Consider the following 21,195-nt stretch of genomic DNA (forward strand, 5'->3'; position numbering starts at 1 on the left):
TATATATAGTTCGAAAGTTTATAAACAGATTTCAAAATCGAATACTTATATAAGTACCTTATATTAATATGCGTATACACAGGATTGTATAAATGTGAAAATAATCATTTTTACACTTTTAAAACATATATATAGTAAAGCACAGATTAACCTATATGATGTACGTGTTCCGCAGTGTTTCATGTGCACATTACTCAGTTACATGTATATATAATAATGCACATAATATACGCATATAAATTATAATACCGAGCGCGTGCATCCATATTATGCACTTGCTTATATATCATTAAATAGTTTTGCAGCGACTTTATACAATACATATAATATAATATATATTATAAACATTATACCTACATATATATAGTTAAAATTAAATACACGAGTACCTACATATTATTGTGTAGGTATTATTAAATGTATAAACATAAGCCGTATAATCACTGTACATATATTGTACGGTCGTTATTGGAATTTGCGTCATTTATAAATAGGCCCTTCGTTATAATTATATACGCAGATACCTTTTGTTTTCCCATATATACCCACTCAACTGCTTACTTACGTGTATTTGTGGTGTTTTGCTGCGCTGCAGTGTTAGGACTTTTTCAAATGAGGATTGCTGACTATAGTGGAAATACAAATTCCATAACCCCACCAATTATTAAAGCGCTATGGTTATAATATATATTATGTACAATGTATATACCATCTATATTATATTATATGCAATAGGTACTCCTATTATATTATTATTGTAGATAGGTACCTGCAATTTGCAAAATAATTATTTTATAGATAATTGTACATATTATAGAATGTTCACCTATTCATATAAAATATATATATTTATATACAGGCAAATTAAAATAAAATTAGTTTCATACATAATAGATTTTACTTTACACCATAGTTGTATAATCCTGCATGTACGTTTACCGTATACCTAGTCACCACAGTGCATATATAATATTATGTATACTGTGTACCTATTGTAGTATAGTAAGTACTCGCCTACAATCATAAAAATAGTATATGCATAGGTATAGCATACGATATGTCATAATTCATGTATCATAAATAATAATATATTATAATATGTAACATTTATATACGGTGAAAATATATTAATGAATTCTTACCTATATGAATTTATCATACTATATTTAAGTGTATAATGCATAATAATACTACAATGATTGTGGTAGTAAAACGAGGGATATGGGAATAACAATGAACTACAATACTGAATACATCATCTAGTCTTGAATTTTTAATATAAAATACTTCCCGCATCAATATTATTGTTTGAACTTTGATTGGTGTAGGTAACTTAAGTATTTCGAGTCTAACCACTGATATACATAATAATACATACTTTTGATTACAATAATTGTAATTATTGCTTTCAATTTGTTTTTTTTTCAAACTGTAAATTAATTTGGTATATGCACCTATACATATATAAACACTATATAGTATTTATCTACGAATAGTGCTATAGTTATAATAATTTTTGGAAATGTATGATAGGTGTAGATATTCTACACTATGTACAACGTAGTCGTATCAGCTGTACGGTGTACTTAAATATATACAAAAAAACCGTTTAACCTTTATAGTAAACAAATATTTTACATTAAATAAATACGAAAACCCTTGCAAATAATAATAGCTCCGGACTTATATATTAGTTATACATATTCTATACCTATAGTTATATATATCTGCAATGTACAACTATAACTTTTAAAGAACCTGCCTTTAAGTCGCAGTGGATAATACATTTGTAGATTATAGATATTTCTCATTGCAATGAGCATAATCTTCCGTATGTTTTTTAGTATTACCAGTGATATAATAGCATATGTTATATGAGCTGATGAAAGCTTCAAAACACACTGTGATGGGGATAATGAATATACTAACATCTATATAAATTCGGGAATTTGTTTTGTAATGATATTCTATGATAAATAAAAGTTCAGCCCAATGATTAATTTTTAAATAACGACACGGTGGAAGTAAATACGTTACAGCAAATCGAGTATAATCAATCAAAACGCAAGGCGCATGATGTACTTATATAATAATTATTACAGTAGTATACCAAGTAAACCTCCATTTAATCGAAATGACAAAACAATTATATTTTGTAGATGATTGCACAGTGCACACCGTAGGTATAATATAACCTTACTAAAATAATAAAAACAATTTTTAAAAATGCGCATTACGTAGGTAGTTATACCTTAACATTAGACACATCGTCTCACAGCGCAGACCAAGTATTTTAAATTCTTATAATATATTTATGATTTTATTACAACAGTGAATATTATATTCGGATAGCAATTATATTAATTCGTAGCGGGAGGCGCTCGCGCAAGTACAAAGACGACGATTTTCGTAATAATAGAGGTGGCATCGGCGGCGTTACGCGGCGTCCGGAAATTAATATTTTCTTTCATTTTCCGCGGCGGCGGTACAGTCGCCACGGCGGCCACCGTCGCCGCGCCGTCGTCGTCGTCGTCGGCGGCGGCGGGGTTCGTCATCCATTGGACGGGACGATGAGCACGCCCACCGGCCGGCCACGTCCCCCACTAACCCTGCCCTCCGCCGCCGCTGCTGCTGCTTCGGCGGACACCGTGGCGGCGAGGAAAAGGCGCGCGCGTCACCACCGCCACCGCTACGGCTGCCGCCGTGCCGTCCCCCGTCCGTCAGTCTCGTTCGGGCGTGCTTACCGGTCGGTCGGCCGCGATCCATCTCTCTCGCTTAGCGCAGTAGCGCCCGTCTTCTACACGCCGCCCGCCAGTCCGCCAGCCCGTCCGTCCCCCCCACCACGCGTTCTTACGCACGCGCAGCACACGCTCTCTCGCGCCCGACGTCGACGGCCCGAGTCGAACGCACACACACGACAACGACGACGCGCCGCGCACACGGGCGTCCCGGCAAACCGTACCGTCATCTCACTCGCCACTCCGCTGCCGAACGAGTCGTCGTGTTCGTCTCGCGCGCGCGTGCAATTCGTTTTTATTTTTAAACAACGTAATACGACAGTGGTACATTTTTTTTTTTTTCAATTATTTTTTTATTATTACGTACATTACTTGTAATTATTTTTATTATCGTTATCATTATTTTATTATTATTATAATTTTCATCATTACCGTTTTTGCTACAACGGACGCCGCAAATAATTTTGTAATTTCGTCGTTCGAGTAGTAGCAGGTGATTTTAACGTTTTCACGCGTCTTACATTTTTTTTTTTTTTTAATCATTGACGTTTAAAGAATATTCGCTAGTTTTATTTTTTTACTATAATTATTTATTGTTTCCGTGTTTACCGCGTACGAACTATAACGGCACCGCCTGCAGATACTGACGAGAGTCGACCGGCGCCCGGCGGTGCAGGTGCCGCCTTACCCCGACGAGATGGGTTTCCGCGGCGGCGACGAGTCCGATGATGCCGCCGCGTTCGGTTCGTAGTGTCCGCGCGAAGTAACAGCGGTATTTCTGTTTTTCGCCATCGTTTTCGGTTCTGCTCGAGAACAAGCAGCAGCAGCAGCAGCAGCAGCATCATCATCATCACCGCCGAAAGTCAAGACACCCGTTCCGCGTAACTATCAAAAACCGTCATAATCGCAATACACACGATAGACGTAAATCCGCGCCGACCGTCATCGCGCCGCTTATTCTCGTATCCGCAGAAGAGCTCCATCACCGTCGTCCGCATGTCCCGCAGAAAGCAGTCCAGACCGGTCAAGGTCCTCGAGGACGGGTCTGAGGAAGAGTGCACCAGCGGCGTCTCTCTCGGAGAACCAGGCGCGGCCGTCGTTGTCAACGGGCACCACGTATCTACGTCCACACGTAGATTCGACGACGGTAAGTACCTGAAAATGGAACTCAATACCTGTTAATCATATAATAATATTCCTGGCGTCCAATTTAATATTACTGTTGCCTGTTAAGTCGTCTCCGAGGGGGAGGGGGCACTAAATGTTCGATGGGGTGCATTAGGGGCACACGCACACACACCACCGCGTATGAGGATTTTATTGCCAAAGTTATTGGTACGCATCAATCACTCGTGTGATTATTTCAGATGTTTTACCTTTTTAAGTCTCCGTCATCGTCGTCGCCGCGATAACCCGACGATTTATAAAATATATTTTTAGATAACCTTAGGAAATATCGATAATTGGAACAATTATCACTTTTACGATCGTAAAAGTACCTTTATTTCTATATAATGATATCAAATGCTTTATTTCGAACGCTCGTTGAAATTTTTACTCGTTTAGGTACGAAGTCTTTCATTTTTCTGTTATAGAAACTTAATAACGTAATATTTTATATCATACTAAAATTCACAATATATAATCTACAACTTATTAAAAATATTACGCAGCCGGAATAATAATCGATTTGATAATTTTAATGTTATGGATAAAAGATATTGTACAAAATTATCTCTAATATAGCTATCCCGTACAGCTATTGACAAGATAATAAACTTCTATTCCCTCAAACATAGTTATTCGCATGAAGGTACTATTTTAATCTTTAATTTAAATCTAATGTTTACAATAGTTGCTGGCAATACAATTAAATTTCCGTAGGTTATATTGGCATTGTATTGTTAAGGTGTATCTGTATCGTATGGAAAGTGATACAATGTTACGTTTGAATGACATGTTTAAGAAAACGTAAAATACTAATTATCAATCGGAATTTGGACAAAAATTAAGATAATTATTATTACACTGATATTTTGAGTAAATATTTAAAGAATATTATTTTAAAATAATTTTTGCATACCTAAATAATACCCTATTTATATAAAGATGAAACTAAAAGACATTCAAGTATAAATACTTATGAATGGAGAAATATTGGTTCTAATATTTTTTATACATAACGAAATTATGTTTATTGTTGTAATTCAATTAATATATAAATGGTAATTTATTAATGATTATGTTTATGTAATGTTTCAGTAAAATTACTGATATTACATCTATAATTATAAGCTTTTATCAAACACTCCAATAAAAATTACTTCAAATGTATCAATTAATTTGCTATCTCGTAAAACTTTATTAATTCATGATAAATTCCATCACACATTTAGTATTCACAGATAATTTGAACTTCAATCTGACGGAATAACTTTATTCAGTTACATATAAATAATATAAATGAATTGTTTTTGTGTCTCAAAAACGGCGTTTGAAAGTTTTTCGTTTTACATTATATTTTACCCTATATACAACTATGCGCTGTTAATTCATTATATAATTCAGTTACAATAAAATCGGAAACGATAAAATGTTCCAAAAGTTATTCCGTTGTTAAAATAACTCGCGTCTTAATACAAAATTATTTTCTTCAAAAGACTTATTAATCAATTACGGCTGAAAATTTGTTTGCTCGAAACTTAGTGTTTAAAACAAAGTTCACTTTTTGGGATGAAGTCCTTATCAGATCAGACATTCAAAAATAAATAATAATAATAAAAAAATATAATTTAATACTTGATTCTGAACAAACCAATATAATATATAGGCAGTAGTACGCACACAATATAATATTATTGTACACGGGAAATGGTTTTGAATATAAAAGACACTATCGTGGCACACACTCGTCCCGAGCATATACATTTTTATTATACGGCGGGGCGTGTATATGTGAAAAACCGTTTTCGGTTTTTGTTTTATGTGTTATTTACACTCTTTCTGATGCGTCCAGCGATGACACATAATAATAAACCGGAGCGAGGTTTGGAGTTATAATAATAAAATTCGTTGTGACCACAACACGCCATACAAATCTCATAACATAACATAACATAACATACACAGGCACACACACACACACACACATATATATACACATTTGCCGTTCTTGTAGTGTTATATGTACAATATATACATATACGTGTGTGTGTATGTGTCTGCGTGCAAGTGTGAACGGTGGCGGGGAGAGGACGGACGAAAATTACGACTCGGACTCGCTGAGTAAATCCATGAAAACTACTACAACTACCACTACTGCCCTGTTGTTACTGCTATTACACCCGCGTATAAGAGAGCATATAGTGTGCATAGGTCCTATTTGTGTTATTCGTCCCAAGGGCATGTGTGGTGCCTCCGTCGCCGCGACGATGACTTTATTCCGCTCGCCGCCCGCACGCGCGCTCACACCCACCAACCCACCCACCCACACACACACACGAACGCGAGTAAGTCCGTGCAGGTTTGCCGATGTGTGCGTACCCCGTGTATATTATTCTGATTTCACTGTGTTCCGGCACATGAAGTTAGTATATGGTCTACGGGGCTGCTGCAGCCCGTGGATGCTGAGCTCTTTTTCTCTCTATTCCTCTCTCCGTCCTTATGTGTAGCGTATATATATACATATATACGATGGGGGCGAGAGTTTTCCCACCGGGCTCGTTTTTTTGCGGACTTTTATGGATAACGCGCGACCGGTCACTATATGTGTATTTTCGCATAGACACACACACACACACACACACATATATGGTGGACCTGCAGAAGGAGAGGCATGGCTATCGGTCTTTATTACAAACTATATATACACTGACTTTGTATTATATACATGTTATATCATATATATTGCTACTGCTGCACGTCATATACGTTCGAACATTTATAACACGTCTACTTCTTTTCTGGTAGGTACTAACCTTATCACACACACACACACACACACACACCGCTGTTTGCCTGTTTACTACCAAAAGACTCTTGGCGTCTGAAAAGTGCCACATATACGTAGCCTCCGTATAATGTTCATAAATGTACTATTATATTATGCACATTATTTGAGTTAATTGTCTCAAGATTTCTCCTTGCAGTTTTCGTTTTGCTTGGTCGTGTTTCTGGTTTAGTGTAGGTACCACTGTACCCACATAATAATAACAATAATCATAATATGTAAGCATTTGATGTGTATTATATTATAATATATACATATACCTGTAATACGCTTCGAGACACTCTTACATATTATTATTATTATATTATACATGCGCACAGCTGAACAAACCGACCGAACTGATAAAATTGTATAATAGTATTATAATGATTGCGTATGTGTACAAAGAGAAAAAAATCGATTCGATTGTTACGGACGGGGCAACTGTGACATAAATTTACATGTCCACCAAGAGCAGACCCGGGAATTTGTGGAATTATAATAATATTCATAAATCAATCAATTTCGGCGACGACCGGAGACAACAATAGTACATATAAATAGTAGCGACAGAAGAATTCCCACCGCGATATTTTTTAAATTTTAATACCAGTTTTATATAATAATACACGTAAAATTCGATTCACCGACATTGTGTTTTGTTTTCACATGGTCGTGTGTGTTAGTGTTTGTGCGTGTGCGTGTGTGTATGTATTATTTTAACAGTTTATGGACACTATTTTATTGAAAGAACTAAGAATAAGTGTTTAAAAATCGAAATGCATTGATGCAAATAGCGTTATTTCGTTTTTAGACGTGCGTGTGTGTGTGTGTGTGTGTGTGTGTGTGTGTGTGTGTGTGTGTGTATGTATGTGCGCGCTCGCGCGCAAGTGTATTTTGTTGAGCGGGATAATTTTCCACGTTTCCGGTGTTTCCGTAAAACAAAAATAAACGACAAAATTTTTTTTGCCCAAGACCGATCATAACAATAGAACGAAAAAAAAAATATACGTGTGTGTTCGTTACACACGTATATATATACATAGGTATATTATATGTGTACAAGTTATAAATGTTTAGCGTGATGATGACTTGACGGTTTTCATTCATGAAACGTCGACGCCACCAGCAACAGCAGCAGCACCATTATAATAGGTTGGTATAGTTTGGTACCTATATAATAATATATAGTGTACCTACGACGCGCGTGTGCATTGCGCGTCGTGAAACCGAGTAAAACGGCTCACCGGTGGAAAACCGATTCTCACATTGCCCTCTCGAAGTACGCAGCGGTGGGGAGGGAGACACTTAATTTTTTTCCGATAATATACATTTTATATTATAATAACTATGGGTATAAACCGTCATGTGTATAGATATAGGTATATGTTTTAATATATATATCGACCGCCGTATAGCGCGTTGTTTCCTCGCGCGCGTCGTCGTTTCATTCATAAAAGAATCGTGGGAGTTTTTTTTTCCTCCTCTAGGACGCTTATTGGAATTAAAACGCGCGCACACCGGAAAAAGGAAAAAGAGGAAAAAACGGTCTTACGGTCTTTAAGAAAAAAAATAATATTACGCGCTGCCGCCGCCGCCACTGCCACCGAAAGACATTACCTATAACAGGTATATCGTATACTACTCGGCGGCGGCACTATTATTATTATTACACTTGTGTATATCTTATATCCGTATACATAATTTATTTTTTTATATTTTACTACGAATATTACTATTATTACTATTACTACTCGTACTAGTGTCTGCTGGTCGTCGGTCGGCCTACCGCGCGGCGCGTACCTATGGTTTGTTTAACAACGGAGACGACAGAAAAACGCGTCCGTGTATACGTATACCGGTCACGCACGGATTTCGTCTACGTCGGCGGGAATCGATTACACTCCTCGCGATGTATATACGACGCGACGTGGCAGCACTCTTCCTAAATCCTCCGCGGGATCACCAAAGACGATTCAACGGTATGATAATATATGTATATATTGTACAGAAATAAATGTTCGGATATGGATCCGGAAGAAAATTCCTAACCGTCGATGACATGTACTTTTACATTTCTCTTAGTGACCACTCTAGTAGTCCTCCACTTCTGCAGCTGTTGCAGAGGGGTGTCTGCGGTGTTAACGGTAATTAATTAACAGCAATGATTATATTATTAATATATTAGTATTATATGTAACTACTTATAATGCCGCGTGATAAGATTTCATTTATACTCACACTCTTCGCGCCGTCGTCCTATCACCGCGATATAGCCGTACAAATATATTTTATATATATAAATATAGTATATATAAACGATGGCACGGCTAGCGCGGGAACGGCGACGACGTATGTTACATTTCAACTAAACCTCGCTTTTAAGTATCTGTGGACCCCTCTGTATTATAGACGTGCTACCTATTCTATATATATTATATAACGTGCTATGTAGAATATAGATGGTTAAAATAACTAACCATCGCCGACTTACCCATACCTAACAATATCGTTTAAGTCTGACTACTTATATTTATACGAACGGTGCTACGCGGTTCCAACTGCTTATCACAACTTGCAATTCTCCCTTAATGTCGCGAAATCCTGCGAGAACGCCTTCCTATATACGTTTCCAGACCCATATTTTAGTAGTAATTGTAAGTATATAACATAGTATGTAGTGTCGACGTGTTGGGTTGATGTGTAATTGAAATGAAAAAATATAACCTATATCATTACAATCAAATATCATAAGTAGATATTATATTATATTGTGGGGTATTGCAGTAGAATAGGTCGAAAAAGAAATCAATTATCGAGCGTCACCCGAGTTTGGGCTATAGCGAATTGGTTTATAGTCGTTTCACTAGCTGCTGCTGCTGCTGCTGTTTTATATTGTCAAAGCGTATACTATATTTATATTTTTTAAATCGTTCTCTATAGACAATAATAGTTATTGAAACTCTTGTACTCACCCACATTAAATATTCTTCTATCGTTTCCGAGGACGACGTATGAATGTCGTGTTCGTGTACCATGCGTAAACCATTCTTATACCAAGTGTTTCGGCGTTTCGTTGCGGAAATCATCGTCTATTTGGATCTATGTTTTCGTTAAATTTCATTTCTAGAAGAAGGCACATACGCGTTACTTATACAACGTACTTGCCATGCAATTAATTAATTTATCAAATAGTAGTTATAGATGCCTTTATAAGTATATATATTTATATACATAACATAATATAGGTACTCTGTGTATTTATACTCACAATGCCATCGGCCAATCCAATTATGTGTAATTGAAACGGAAAATAAAAAAAAAACTGGCTCCCCATTGCCGTTGCTTTATTTATTCGTTTTATTTCTACGTAACTTCTCAATAATTTATCGTATGTATATATATATAATATATATGTGTGTGCTTGTGACGTGCGTGTGTATGTGTGCGTGTGTCAATATAGATATATATATTTATAGGTAGGGGTCGATATAGAAATTCTTTTATATATATATATATAAAACCACACGTTGATTAACGAGTAATACACATGTTTTATTTTACGAGAACAATGATGGTACGCGCATTACAATAATAATAATAATATGTGACGAGATCGATACACATATGAGAGTGAAGCGTACCTGTTATTGTTATTAGGTAACGTCCTCTTGTGGTAAGTTAGGTAGGTGTTTTGCTTAAGCCTTAAATTTGTAGGATATTGAAAAAATTAAATTTATGCCTCTCAAAATTACGAAAAATATCATTTTTGATTTCGTTAATATCGTGGATTTATGATAAAAATATCTAAGAGCAAGCCTAAATTAAAATTGAAAGATACAATTTTTGAGAAATTTTTAACTCAAAAGTCGATGAAAGAAGTTGCCGTAAACGTGTTGACGTATCCGTAGAACTGTAGAAGATGATATATAGTGAACTGTTGAGATTATGAAGACTAGTCCATATTGATTGGTCGTATTATTTTGATTTATTTTGTGTTACAAAAAACTTTTTTTGAAGATAAATTTTTTTGCTCCCGTTTTTGCACCCAAGCCATTTTTAATATATTTCACCCGATTTAAGAACTCTAATAGAATTATATCTCCTGGGAATCGAGTTGTATACAAGTGTGTATATTACCTGCTGCATGTTATATTGTTATGTATTATATCGAAAAACGTTTCACCGATTGCCGCTGATCACACCGCATATACACGACAATGCTCGCCGCCCCGCACTGCTATTGCAGAGTTCCGACGACAATACGCGCATTTTACAAACGTACCTACACGACGTGTCTATTATTCGAATAATAATAATAATAATAATAAATAAATAAATAATATTATAATGGCGAGAAAACCGCGCACACAACATATCTGCTGCGTGCCCTGCCGACCTCGTTTGTCGGCGTGCCTTTTCGAGAAAAAATGTGTATAATATATGATTCACGCCTCTCCCGATATACTACCTAGGTATACGAATACGATGTAATATATTATAACATTATTGTCTCAACTTGGACCTTTTCTACCAGTCTCAACATGGGTATTTCACATTTTAAAAATCATATCGCAGGGAATAAATAAAAAATTTCCGAATTACATTTTTTTTGCGATTTCAATGGTTTTGAGTTTTTCTTTACTAACATGTTAAATAACTCCTAGCAAACATTCATATTCAGACTACCTACGTTAAATCTCTTAAATAAGTAATAAGAAATCAAATTTAAAAAATTAAATATCATATCTAGATAATACATATTTTATAATAATAATGGTTAGACGCAACACTATAACTAAAACACGTAATATTATTTATTAAAAACAGTAGTTCGGATATTTGGGTTTTTCTTGAAACCCCTAAAAATTATGCTATTTGCACATTTCGGAATATTAGATAAACTATTTCCATGATCAATAATTAATGTCGGTAAAATAACAATCTGTGTACAACGACGAGCTGGACTAAAAATTAAGTGGGCTGCCGTGTTTGACGTGTACACTCTTGCATCACTCTGTATACCTATTACGAAAGTAAATAATAATAATACAAAATAATACACAAGGAATATGATGATGGCTTACAACAATAATAAACAGCTTTTGCGCGCGCGCGTATTGGGTACACGAGTGGTTTATGCAAGACAACGGTGGTGTTGAGGGGGTGAGTGGTAGGAGGGATGGATGGCGTCGAATTTGCATGAGCCTCGTTTTGCTTAATGGACTCGAAAATTATACGTATATATATTAAAGACATGGGGGAAAAGGGAAAATAAAGGAAGGAATGAAGGAAGAAAGAAAGAATGAGACGCGGTGAGAGAGTGTGCGGTGGGAGGGAAAGGGGAGACGACGATTTCGTGAAACCGTTCTAGCACGCTGCCGCGAGGCTGATGATGTAAAATGACATTTATCGATGGGGAGGAGACGCGCCGCCGCCTCGGAGACGATGGCAGTCGCTTGATAATAATAATATTATAATGTATTACACTGCGAGCGCATTTTCTCTCCGTCCGTCAGAGTCGTCGCCGTTATACGTACACTGAATATTAAATTGTAATGCCAATTTAATCGCCTCCTCCCGTTCCCCGTAATTCGTATCGTAAATAACACAAAAATAGAATATTTATTATGGATAAAAATCGCTCGTTCCCTGCAGTGCGCAAACGTTGAGATAAAAAAAATAAAAATATAATATCGATGACGAAATCTCTTTAAACGCCGCGGCGCACCTCCTAGTTTTTCGTCTTTCCTTCTTTCTTTAGTCTCGAATCCATTGTAACGGCAAATTATTGTGAAACGCGCTATCGTCTGTTGTCAATTGTCGCGAAAAGCCGCTATCACCATAGTCTACCTATTAAACGTAACGTTTCTTTTTTCTCTTCCTTCCAGGTGTTTGATTTCTGAAGTGTATAATATATTTTTATTATGTACATCGAAGTTAAGCGAATTATGAGATTATGATATAAGTGAGTGGATGCTCTCAATGTGTTGTCGTTAGGCGTAACGTTATTGGCTTGACAAAAAACTAAACTCTTTCAAAAATCCATTGTCGAATTTAATTGCGGCGTTTAGTACAAAATATTATTATTTTATTTACAAAAGAGACAATATGCCAAAACATTTTCAGTACTAGCACAGTTTTTTATATAGGATATTATATTATTATACTTGGAAAGTTTCCGGAACCATTATGGGCTTAACGTATACAGTTATCGGCATTTAATATAGCTTAAAATTATCGAGGTGGAACTTTCAGTACGAAAAGCTCAATTTCCACTGACGTGTTCTACATTTTGATCGATGGCATTAGGCATTATAATAGTACCTTTCTACTTGTGTTAAAAGGATCAAAATATTATATTACTTTTATGAAAATACTACATGATAATATAATTTAATTGTAAAATAAATTCAAAATGTTTAAATCAAAATGATCCCATGACATAACCTTATCTATATTCTGGTCTGTAAACTTATATTATTTCTAAGTAGAATTATTTACTTTTGTAAGATATACATTATAGCCGGTGTGTTGGCCTACGATATCATTATAAATCATTTAATAATGTACGGAAATATTGTGTACAGTATTATCATCTGATAAAAATTTCATACATATAATTTGTCCTTGAACCTCTGCCGCCGGCAGAGTTTGGCGTTTGCAGCGGTTTTACTTTTGCACGAGCGCAACATCATCCCGCTCGCCAACGCTTGATGTTAAGTTTAAAAATTTTTACTTTTCCTCGATAAAAATAAAAACACATTTTCCTCGTACTCGTATACGAATACAATTGGACGCTATAACTAAGCTACTGCGATCATTCCAGAGGCGTTGTGAGCACTTGTGCATTAATAAATAATTATTAACAAATATCTTTAAAACGATAATAATCGTATGACACTCATTTATGATGTAATACATATATGACCAGCTGTATTGATCGTTGTGTGACGTCCTCAAAATCGAACACGTCGCAGTTGCATTGGTAATTTGTGTTATGATGGATACTAATAATAATAGTCTTCTTGAAAGTCCCATAATCCGTTCTACCCCACGCCACTCGTGACTCGCACAACCGCAATCTGCAGATACGTGTATAAAATACGCCTACACACGCCAAACCAATTAGTCGCTCTCTAGCCCGTACGTTGTATTCTATCTATATATCTAGGTATGTATACTACCTATATGGCTATATATATGTGTGTGTGTGTGTGTGTGTGTGTGTGTGTGTGTGTGTGTGTGTGTGTGTCGTGTGTGTGTGTGTGTGTATGTGTATTTACTCGATTAAGGGTTGACGGTATATATTCGTCCGTGCCTATTATACGTATGTAATATACGAGTGCAATTTAATAAACTAACCTCTGGCACGTTTTTCCTCACGCTGAAAATAAAATATTTAATGAAAACTCGTTTATTACCACAACCACGTCTCGTATATACAGCGCGTGTATAATAATATATACGTATTACGTATTGCGCGGGCCAATATCATTAAAAAATAATAACGCTAATAACGGTAATGTTTTATTTTTATATCGACTCGGCTGTATATTATACTACTATATAGCGTACCGCACACCTATAATGCGTCCTACACACATAAATATAATATCCCGTGGTATGTTATAGTAAATATCGAGTTAGACACCGCCTCCGATATAATATTCTATACATATCTATATTGTTGTCGTTATCATTACTATGATTATTATTACTATTATGTACTATTATTATTATTATTATTATTATTATTATTATTATTATTGTTTATGTTGCTGTTACGGTGTTGTATAGGTGAGGTACACCGTACACACCAACTGTACGAGAAACAATAAGCGCCACGGTTTCGTGGTTATAACGAGAGTTATAACACTATTACACATTTTTCACTATTCGTGACGGCGGCACCACCCTGCTGCGGGTATGTATGTGTGTATTGTATATACGTACATACATACGAACGTGTGATTTACTCGCGCCTGGCACGCGGTGCTGTGTTTCAATAATAACATATCCCATTTCTACACTCGGAAAAGCTAATAAAAAGCTACTGCCACTCGTCGCCACTCGTCGTGAAATATATACACACACACACACACACACACACTCTTCGCATTGTATATACCTGCCCTCGTCGCTCCCTGCCGCACCCGCCCCCGCTCGCAAGCCCAGAAAAGTTAATCACTATTTATTTTCATTTGACGAAGAGAAATTCGTAGCGGGCGCTTTTATATTATTATTATCATTACTATTACTATTAGTATTATTATCGTTTTACGCGTTTAAACTATTGCTGTGCTGTAGGTGCCTCCGCGTTCGTGTCTCTCGCAATGTACACTACTACGCCGCGTTATAACTACCTATTGTACACACGACCCGATGAGACTTAATTAATTTTTGTGCGCTTACCCACTCGTCCGATCGCGTGCCCCGTTCCAATGACCCGCGCGAAGAAAGCTCGTCGTTATAATAATATATATATCAATAATTCGTGTTGTACATCTACACACACCACTGCTAAAGACATTATATTATTACTATTATTATGATTATTAAGTGTGGTATCACCCGTACAACCGCAATATCATGTACTTCCGAATTCACTGAAGTCATGTCCCAAGTATAATATTTTACATAAATGAATAGACCGATAAATTATAATAACAATATTATCATACAATATTTCTGGAACACTGTCTACAAAACCACTTAATTGTATATCATTATTTAATCGCACCCGTTTGGTCCTTCTTGGAAAAGCGAGTTCGTCGTCATAATAATATAATATATGCGATTCATAAGGTTTTTACATTATCTGTGAGTATTTATAGTAAATCGTAACCTTTATATTATTATATCATTATATTATGTACATACGCACTCAAGATGTAAAAAAAATCTCTGCTGCCGTCTCTCATAATGGTAGTACTTATAATAACAATAATATATTTTATAACTTTTAGAGATCGACGAATATAATAATAATAATATAAAAGTATAACATAAACGTCGTGAGTATTGTGTACCCGGAGAAGGTACTCGCCACGAGAAGACCTTGCACCGATCGACTAGCATAATAATACGTTTATATACGTCACAATATATTATAATGATGTTAGGGTATGGTAATAAAAAGTAAAACACGAGTTTTCGTTTAAAAACGACATATTTATTTTTTAATTACTTTATTTTCATTTTTAATGGCACCTGTATCGGTCAGCCATTGTTGTCTCCCGGTCCGGTCGGAAACGGGTATATAATCGGACCGGACTGGTATGTAATCTTCACTAAATTACTTAAAATGAATCGATCTCCAACGATACATTTTTTCATAAGCTCCTGATTTACAGGACCACCAAACGGATATGCGGACGACGCGACGACTTCGCAACGATAACTAGGTACACTCATGTACGAAATTCGGCAGGAAGATAGAATATTTTCTATAATGAGAAATTATCCTCAAGTGATACGCGGTCAAATTTATTTTATTAATGCGTTTCGTTTTTAAATTATTTAACGACTTATAAATCACATGGACGATTTACGCGTCTTTATATTATTATTTTATTATATTCGCGTCTCGTATAAATTTAGACGTACGTGTAGATGAAAAATTTGTTAACCGTTTATACTCGCTCGTGTTATAAAATATAGTATATAGTGTATAAAAGTCGTTTCCAACATAAAATTATTTTAATTTTTTTTAATACCCACACTCGTATAATAATATTTATTGTAATAATTTATGTAGCGACGTGTGGTTATTTTTATAACGTGTTGATTTAGATGTTTATAAACTATGCGCGATTGCGACCAAGTTAAAATCGTACACGTTTATAGTTCGGTTGGTGCAAAAGGTTGTTCGTGATTCGTGGACCCCTATGTGTGAAGTATAGTCCAACGACGACGGAGGTGGTAGTTCCGTTACAGCTCAAAATCGTAATAATTTTGTTTCTTTCCATCCGTTTATTGCTATAATTTATTATTTTAAGTTTCCGTCGTAGGTATACGGTATCACAAATGAAGGATTTACATATCTAATTATAATAATTTATAATATAAAGGTGTACCCATTCTAAAATTCTGTTGTTGATGAATTTTTTTCTCAACAGTCTTGGAAAAACGATTTGTATAATAACATACACGGTGTAAACGTCCCATCAACCGATTCCAACATAACCGATTTTTTTTTAAGCACCATCCCCCCACAACCACCCTATCCAATCGCGATAACACGACGATTACAAAGAATCACGATAAAGTATATGCGCATTATGCCGCGTCTAATCTAAGCACTTGAAACTTGTATCACCTACACCGCGGACGCCGCCGATATTATGCCAAGGAGTAAAGTCAATAATTCAACTTAGAGCGAAGAAGAGAACAGAGGTAGACAGACCGAGAGAGAGAGAGACAGACAGAGGAAAAGAAACTTAATAAATAAATAATACCTAATAATAATCGTCCGTTATTAACGTTGATCACGAAAGCAATCATCGCGCGCGATTTGTTAACAACAACGCCCCTTCGTACACGCGGACCGTTCCATTTATAATTGTTATTATAATTCGAACCGCGTACACACACACACACACACACACGCATACACGCACATGTCATGATTATCATGATCACTGCACTTTTCTAGCGCAACTATTAGTTCGGGTAAAAACCGACGCGCCCGCACGCGCACACGTACTGCAATAATACGCGACTTACACGATTTGAGAATATTACACTGCACTTTCTCTTCGGTCGCCGCAATAATTCCCATCGTCGACCGACCGTTTTGATCACTGCTGCAGCGCGATTACCGTGTACGATATTATAATCGTAACTAAAGCCGCGGAAGTATAATAATGATATATAGGTAGGTAATACAAATATCGTTTGGATTTTATTTCGCAGCAGTCCTCAATACAAATATTTAATACTGATTGCGTTTTTATTTTTTTTTCGTTTTTTTTTTTTTCTATACGAATCGAACACGATATTTCCCCGTGACAATAATAATAATATTATATAAAAATTCGTTCTGCCCTACCCTCGCGGCGGCGAGAAACCCGCGAGCTGCCGTAGCAAGTACCTATATATATATGATAATATTATGATATTATATTGTTGTATAGCCTCTCTCCGCGCGCGCCGTGGTGATCGGCGCTGCGTGGTAGTGCGGATTTCCAATAACCGTGACAAATTTTAATTAATATAGTTAGCGGACATTTTCTGTGTGTAAAAACAAAGAAAAAACAGACTGGAAATTTACGAAAACACGGGTTTACTGGTCCGTCACGATCGCTACATAATAATATCTATCTGTCTATAAATATATTGTATTGGTATTGCTATTCCGACTGGAAGGCGTAGGTAGCTAGTATCTAATTATGTCGCACTCAAAACTATTACGTAATATTAATTATTATTATAAAACAATTTATATTATTTTTTATATATTCAAAAGCTTTGTTGAGTTTGTGCCAAAAAGTAATTACATCTCGACGATTAAAAAAAATGTTTTTATGTATTATAATATATACAATTCAAGAAAAATATGAAAAATATATATGTATATGAAATTAATTTAAATTGTTTTATATTGTAATTATTAGGGTAATATTGATGTGGGCATAAATTTATAACAACATTTTAGAATCATGATTAACGGACTAATAATGTTTTTTAAAATGTCTTCCAGGAATATCAGTAAATCACCAATAGTGATGGAAAATGATAATTAATACTGGTCTGTATAAGCAATAGACCTAAAAATCGATTTTTACTGCCTCTGACATAATTACATTAATATATTTTAATATTATCGTACGAGGAAGTGTGTGTGTGTGTGAACGCCAATACACCTCTGAGTTGGGCGGGTCGGGCGTCTTAATGTCTGACAGCTGTGATGAATCGTCGAGTTCCAAAAACGATTTCGATCGAAACACGGTTTACCCGAAAAACTTAACCAACACCGAAACCGGTGCCCTTATTATTGCTCGCACAATATTTACTCGCCGTTTCGTCAATCCGCACCGTGGTATCTGAATAATACAAACTAATTTTGTATATAAGCTCGAATAACGGACTTTCTTAGTCTCACCCCTTCAGCTCGAGTTCAACGAAAGAATTCTAGTACCGCCACGAGTTAAGCTTTTAAGCTTCTATAAATCTACCTAAATTATGTATGTTGAGAAAAAAGGTATGCAATTAGCTTTCGCGAGCTTCGTACATCGGTGTTGTAACATAATTATTATAATCATCGATAATAATTATTTATACAATAATACTTTTTCCACTGTTGCTCTGTACATAATATAATATAATATGTTGTGGTAAACGCGTTTCCAGTCGATTGTTCCCTTTGTGCCGGCGACGACTTCGCATAATATTAGAACAATATCATTCCCAAAATTAAACGACTCGCGTATATGCCATTTGTTTTTATTACGTTTTAAATCAACAATGTGTGTGTTTTTTATTATAATATGTAAATTGATTTAACGCGTATCATTTTTATGTTTTTTAATTAGGTATATCGTATAATGCAGACCTATTGCGAGCGCTGTTTATTATATTATTATAGTGGCTTTGGTCGTCTCTTTGTTATACTCGCGCGCGTGTGTGTGTATATGTCTGTAATAATTGTCGAAATAAATAATGGTGATATCGCGGCCACTGCTGCCGGTCGGCCCCTCAGGGGGAAGGGCGGTGGGTGGAATAAATAACACGTTATAATATACGGAAGAAGATATGCAAATATTTTGGGTAACAATTAACGTGTCATGTAGTGCTTATGCCGTCGTTTAATATCTGTGTACATGTACAAAATACGGACGTAACAATATCATGAAACGTAGTCACTAGGCCGGTAAAGTCTTACAACAACGACGCACTTGCCGGAAACGCGCGATTATACCGAGAACGGGCGCGGAATGTACATTATAATATACGCGTGTGCGTGTGAGTGTGTGGGACAGAGAGAGAGTGAGTGAGAGGAGAGTGTGCGCATTACAATAAAAATTATATACGACAATACTTTATAGTAACAGCAGTAGTAGTGGTAGTATTGTAGTAGTATAGTAGTAGTAAAGTAGTAGTAGTAGGTAGTATAATATAGTAGATAACACCACACACTCACACAATACCAATCCGGTTTCGTTATTACCCCTCACCCTCCCCGACGCGGTGATGCGCATATTCCGTATAATAGTCATTTTCGTTTTCAGCGCGAGCAAGAATACACACATCCATTGTTCAAACGTTTAGATTAATTTAAAATTTACGTGTACTTCCTCTTTCGAAGCCAATTTGCATTTAAACACAATATGCCATTAACGCCGCCGCCGCCGTAGACGAACGACACATAATTTGTTCAATTACACAAAACTGTACTCACAAGACGATTATCGTTTTGCCCATTCCTGTGCTCGAGTACCTATATATACACGCCGCATATTAATTTCGACAATAAATAATATGCGCGCGCACTGCGACGACGATGATGATGATAATGATAGTAATAATATTTATTTTTGTTATTACTATAATATTATAATAATGTACATATCCAAAAATGCGGTGAGTACATATATGAGTATAAGTATAAGTAACCCCCTCCCCACCCACTACACTGGACATTGCTCGTGCAAATCTTATTTAAAATTATTCAACTCACCGTTAATTGTCCCATAATCATCATCATCATGTCTTTATCGTGTCCGTTTTTTTTTTTATTATTTATTATTATATATTATTGCAGCGGCAAATATAAGGACAAAACCCATAAAACAGCGGTCGAAACAGTCGTATATTTTAATTTACGACTAGCGTGTGTGTATATAGATATATGGTGTAACGTATAGACATGTGATTATTATACAGCATTATTACAGCCATACAGGTATTGGTATCCGGCGCGCATCTGTAATATATAAGTTTATTTATTATATGCCCATTCGTAAATAATACTTGAAATATTATATTAGTATTGTACTACTCACGCACGCGCGAATTAATTGAGATTTATTTCGGTCTTCGTCGTGCCGATCGCCGAATAAACGATTACGCTTAAAAAACATCTATCGTTTGAACTTTAAATCATTTATAATACTATATATAGGTAGCCAGATAGGTATGTGGATCTTTCGCTAACCACGCTATGGCATAATACATATTATTATTATTAATCCGTCCACCTGCTGCAGCACATTATTCTGAGCATAATTTTGTTCTGAAATATTTCAAGTTTTATATCTTTTATTTTGAAACCAAATAAACGTAATAAACAACATTCAACTTGTATTCGGCATATTATATTCGAGACGTAGGTACCTCCTCCTTGGAATAGTTTGATGGCTACAATGGTGGGTTTATGGGGAGTCTTAGGATACTAGGGGAAGGGGGAAGATATCGATGTGTAATTATTTCAAAAAAATTAAGTTACTGCTTATTTTTAATAAGAAT

At 35.8% G+C, this 21,195-nt stretch overlaps 1 protein-coding gene across 2 annotated transcripts in view; it reads left to right on the forward strand.

Moving 5' to 3' along the window:
• The first annotated feature begins 3,147 nt into the window (after positions 1-3,147).
• Positions 3,148-21,195, forward strand: part of LOC111035605 (sal-like protein 3) — an 81,480-nt gene continuing 63,432 nt past the window's right edge. For both annotated transcript variants that reach the window (XM_022317285.1, XM_022317294.1), the window contains exon 1: positions 3,148-3,885. In XM_022317285.1, the coding sequence (XP_022172977.1) occupies positions 3,735-3,885 (151 nt within the window). In that variant the 5' untranslated portion in view covers positions 3,148-3,734. The remainder of the gene's footprint in view (positions 3,886-21,195) is intronic.

The sequence above is a fragment of the Myzus persicae genome, unplaced genomic scaffold (genome assembly GCF_001856785.1).
Source record: "Myzus persicae strain clone G006 unplaced genomic scaffold, MPER_G0061.0, whole genome shotgun sequence".
NCBI classification, from domain to species: domain Eukaryota; kingdom Metazoa; phylum Arthropoda; class Insecta; order Hemiptera; family Aphididae; genus Myzus; species Myzus persicae.